General features: G+C 33.7%; 1 protein-coding gene across 1 annotated transcript; it reads left to right on the top strand.

Moving 5' to 3' along the window:
- The first annotated feature begins 2140 nt into the window (after window positions 1–2140).
- Window positions 2141–3885, top strand: LOC130721257 (F-box protein PP2-B10-like). The gene is made up of 3 exons (XM_057572025.1): window positions 2141–2392; window positions 2497–2615; window positions 3471–3885. Exons 1-3 carry the CDS (start codon window positions 2141–2143, stop codon window positions 3883–3885), a joined length of 786 nt encoding a protein of 261 aa, XP_057428008.1.
- The last annotated feature ends 300 nt before the right edge of the window (window positions 3886–4185 follow it).

The following is a 4185-nucleotide window of genomic DNA, read 5'->3' as shown; positions in this document are numbered from 1 at the left end:
GGTTTTTATCCCACTGGGTTTTTCCTAGAAAGGTTTTAATGAGGCCCTTCATGGGATTCGTTTAAGGCCATTTTGTGGGTTGGTGGTGGGTTTTGTGCATTTCTCATATATGCACTTTGTTCTTATATAATTTGGTCAGTCTGTACTCTACTTTAGTCTTGAGCGGTTTTTGGCTCAGGCTCTTATATTAATATTACTCATTTCGTGTTTAAAAAAAATTAAAATTGAATTTCAAAAATTTAAATGAAAAATAGAGTTATATGATTTAATGTAGGCTTAATTGCACTTTTGGTCCCCCAACTTTGGCATTCCTGTGAAAATCGTCCCTAAACTTTAAAATTATCAAAAAAACGTCCCTAACGTTTACACTCGGTTGCAAAAATTCTTTCATCCAATTCCATCCAATATTTAACGAATTATGGGATAAAATAAATAAAAAATAAGAAAATAAAACAAAAACCTAGAAATTGATGAATGTTCATCTTCTTCAAAGAACCTTCATCATCATCTTCATATTCTTCTCTAGAAAACCAAGAAGCAAACCAAAAAAATCATCAACCCCACCCCAAACATCAATTTCAGATCTCAAATCAACCATCAATTGAAGATGATCACAAACACTAGAACCAAGTCATTCAATTTGTGAATAATATCGTGGGGAAGCTAACCACTGAAAACAATGCTTATCAAATAATCACCCAACACCTCTAACATCATTAATTGCAGCAACTCTCACATAGTTGTTGTGAAACCAGCTCGAATCTCCATCTTCGCGCAGCGCCTTCGCTGTGTCTGAGACCACCGCTCCTCGTCACCGTCTCCTTACCCCATCAACATCGAGCCCCCTTAATCACCACCCTTTTTCTCTGCCCTTCGATCTCCCTCTCGATTGTCTCGCAATTCGGTCGGTGTTCTGTTTGGCTCACAGATCTGTTAGGATTTTTCGAGAAGATTGAGGACGAGAAGAAGAACGAGAGAAGAGGAGGAGGAGGAGGAGGAGGAGAAGAAGAAGAAGAAGAAGAAGAAGAAGAAGAAGAAGAAGAAGAAGAAGAAGAAGAAGAAGAAGAAGAAGAAGAAGAAGAAGAAGAAGAAGAAGAAGAAGAAGAAGAAGAAGAGAAGCATAACAGAAGCGGGAAGAAAATGAGCAGATGAACCCTAATTTGATGGATTGGGAATTTGGTTAATTTGGGGAAATTGAGATAAGTCGAACTCATCCCCTTCCTCTCTTCTCTGTTGAGACATAAACATATATGTTCTAATTCTATAATAATTTTTCTTATTGATATATAGGATTGTGATTTTTGGATGAGAAAGCTTAATTTTGATTTACTCATTTATATGAAGATGAAGGAAAAATGGGATGAACATGATGAATTTCTGGGTTTTTAATATGAAGATGATGAATGTTTCAGAGACTAAATTCTTTAATTAATTTTTTGAGGAATATTCCGTTAGTTTTTGGATGGAATTGGACGGAAAACCAATTTTGCAACCGGGTGTAAACATTAGGGACGCTTTTTGCTAATTTTAAAGTTTGAGGACGATTTTCGCAGGAAGGCCAAAGTTGGGGGAGCAAAAGTGTAATTAAGCCTTTAATGTATGTGTAAACTTAAACTAATATACTCTATAATATAAAGTGTCATTAGATATATTTAAAGTTTTAAAATAAAATAATTATTAATTAATATTGTTGTTAGGAAATAATTAAATGATTGACTCAATGAAATGACCACATAAAGAGGTCCATCATATTGAAGAGAATGAAAATGATTAAATAAGTTATTACTTAAATTACTTATTAAATTTATTATTTGATTTATATTTTTTATTAATTCACTCCAAATGCATAACAAACTACCATATACATGTGAATGAATTATGGTATAGAATTTATACATTCAATTTATTCTAATAATTATTCTCCTTCATCATGTTGACTTGATGGTTAAAGTGTGTTAAAGTTATCAAAGACCAGACGGAAAAGCTTAATGATAGTCAAACATTCAGATATTTTGAGAATAATTTTTATTAATATTACCTAAATTGAATTTCATTAATATATTTATATATATTTTTGAAACTTTAATTATTATGTATATATATACTCATATATTGTTAATTAATTTTACACAACTAAACAATGGAGTCTTTGCCAGAAGAATGCATCGCATCTATTCTATCTCGTACCACTCCAGAGGATGCTTCTAGGCTCTCCCTTGTTTCCAAGACCTTCTGTTCTGCTGCTGATTCCGACGCTGTCTGGGACCGCTTTCTTCCTTCTGATTTTCATTCCATTATTTCCCTATCTCCTTCTCTTGCCAACGCTTCTTCAAAGAAAGCACTCTACCTCGCTCTCTCTATTCACCCTGTCATCATCGACGATGGTAAAAAGGTACGTACTCATCATCAAACTCATCTGATTGTTTAATTTCTTAGATTAAGGATTTTCTATTAAGATTTGGGCGTTTATTTGTTTAATATCTAAAATGTATGTAGAGCTTTCAATTGGACATGGAGAGTGGGAAGAAGCGTTACATGCTTGGTGCCAGATCTCTCTCTATTGCTTTGGTTGACGATGAGCACCACTGGCGCTGGACAACGCTCCCAGAGTCAAGGTCAGGTTTTTGGTTCATTGGAATATTTTTATTACTTTTAGCTATGCCTATAACTTAATTTAATGTACTGGGCACCAGGTTAATTTGTTGATTCAACAAAAAACCTCTTGAAAAGTGGTCATTTTACCATTAGAGTTTTCTTTTGTTTGATCTGCTTGTCATTTCTTTCTTTCACCCAACAAACTCCTAAAAACTTCGCAGTATAATAAATTTGGGTAATAGTTGATGCTGTCTCAATTGCCACTTTACCCCCTTAGTACCCTTAGAGATAGAATTCACTCCAAAAACAAGTTGTGACCCTCTAGTTAATGTGAGACATTAATGCACCCTCTAAATAATAACAACAAGATCAACTCCTTTATTGGCTAGAAAGTTAATTGGATCCTCTCATTCTTAGCTGCTACGACAGAAACTTCATTAAATCTGCACACTTACTTGATACTTGTGTATGTGCATTCCAGCTTCACACTGAAACACATTTGTCCTGCGAAAAATTTTGCATCATTGAAACGTGCATATTCAATTTGATTTGTTGATGTTTATAGAAATGACTTCTTCTTTTCCTTCTTCTCCTGTTGTAAGATATGGTTCTAATATAATTGCATAGCTGTAAAATATTTAAATTTAAATGCATCAATTATTTGATAAGATAAAATCTAATCACAACTAATATGCTTATCAAAAGAAAAGTATCAGAGTTATTATTCTTTTACTAAGCTATTGTTAGTTGATATTACCCTAGATCAAAGTTAGTATATCTACAACACTATACTGTTGTACAAATACTCCTTTAGTGAGGCAAACACTTTTTTTCTCGTATCCTTAACTTTTCAACTTATGCAAACTTTTGAACAGGTTTCCTGAGGTTGCTATGCTTGGGATTGTACGGAGGCTTGTATTTCGTGGGATGATAAACAAAATTTGCTTGTCCCCGAATACCCAGTATGGATCTTATCTTGTGTTTAGGAATATTGATGCCTTTAATGTACATAAAGTTCCTGTGTTGTTAGCAATCAACACCGTAGGTGGTGATTTCATTACCAAATTGGTCAGTTTGAATCCAGACTCATTGCAAGATGAGGCGCACGGCCGATTCGAGAGATTACAAGGTCCGAGTGTGAGAAGTGATGACAGGTTGGAGGTTGAGATGGGTGAGTTCTTCAATGCAGGCCTAGAAGATGAAGAAGTTCAGATGAGTGTTTTGATGGTATATGTTAGTACCTATCTCATTATTGAAGGAATAGAAATTAGGCCTAAGGAAAACAATTAAGCAGCTACATTTATCTCACTGAACTATGCATGCATGAGTCTTGCGCTTTGGATTGCATATAATGCTTCCAGATTTGAAGCTTAAAGTTTTGAACATACCATGTGCATATGATTATGTTTATGTATCCTGGGATAATTATATGTTTTGGATATTAGTCTTGGATGGACGAACTTTCGATTAAACTAGAACTTTAATCCGTGCAAAAGTATTATTAAAATATTTAAAATTAAATAAAAATTAAATATTATTTTTAAATATAATTTATAATTTAAATTTCAAATCACCCAAAAAAATTAGAGA

Source organism: Lotus japonicus, chromosome 5 (genome assembly GCF_012489685.1).
Source record: "Lotus japonicus ecotype B-129 chromosome 5, LjGifu_v1.2".
NCBI classification, from domain to species: domain Eukaryota; kingdom Viridiplantae; phylum Streptophyta; class Magnoliopsida; order Fabales; family Fabaceae; genus Lotus; species Lotus japonicus.
This window is presented reverse-complemented; position numbering and strand designations above follow the sequence as displayed.

Excerpts from the sequence above, each read along its gene's own strand:
- LOC130721257 (XM_057572025.1), top strand. The coding sequence starts at position 2,141 with ATGGAGTCTTTGCCAGAAGAATGCATCGCATCTATTCTATCTCGTACC. Across the intron at positions 2,393-2,496 it reads TCATCGACGATGGTAAAAAG|AGCTTTCAATTGGACATGGA; the intron begins GTACGTACTCAT and ends AAATGTATGTAG. Across the intron at positions 2,616-3,470 it reads ACAACGCTCCCAGAGTCAAG|GTTTCCTGAGGTTGCTATGC; the intron begins GTCAGGTTTTTG and ends ACTTTTGAACAG.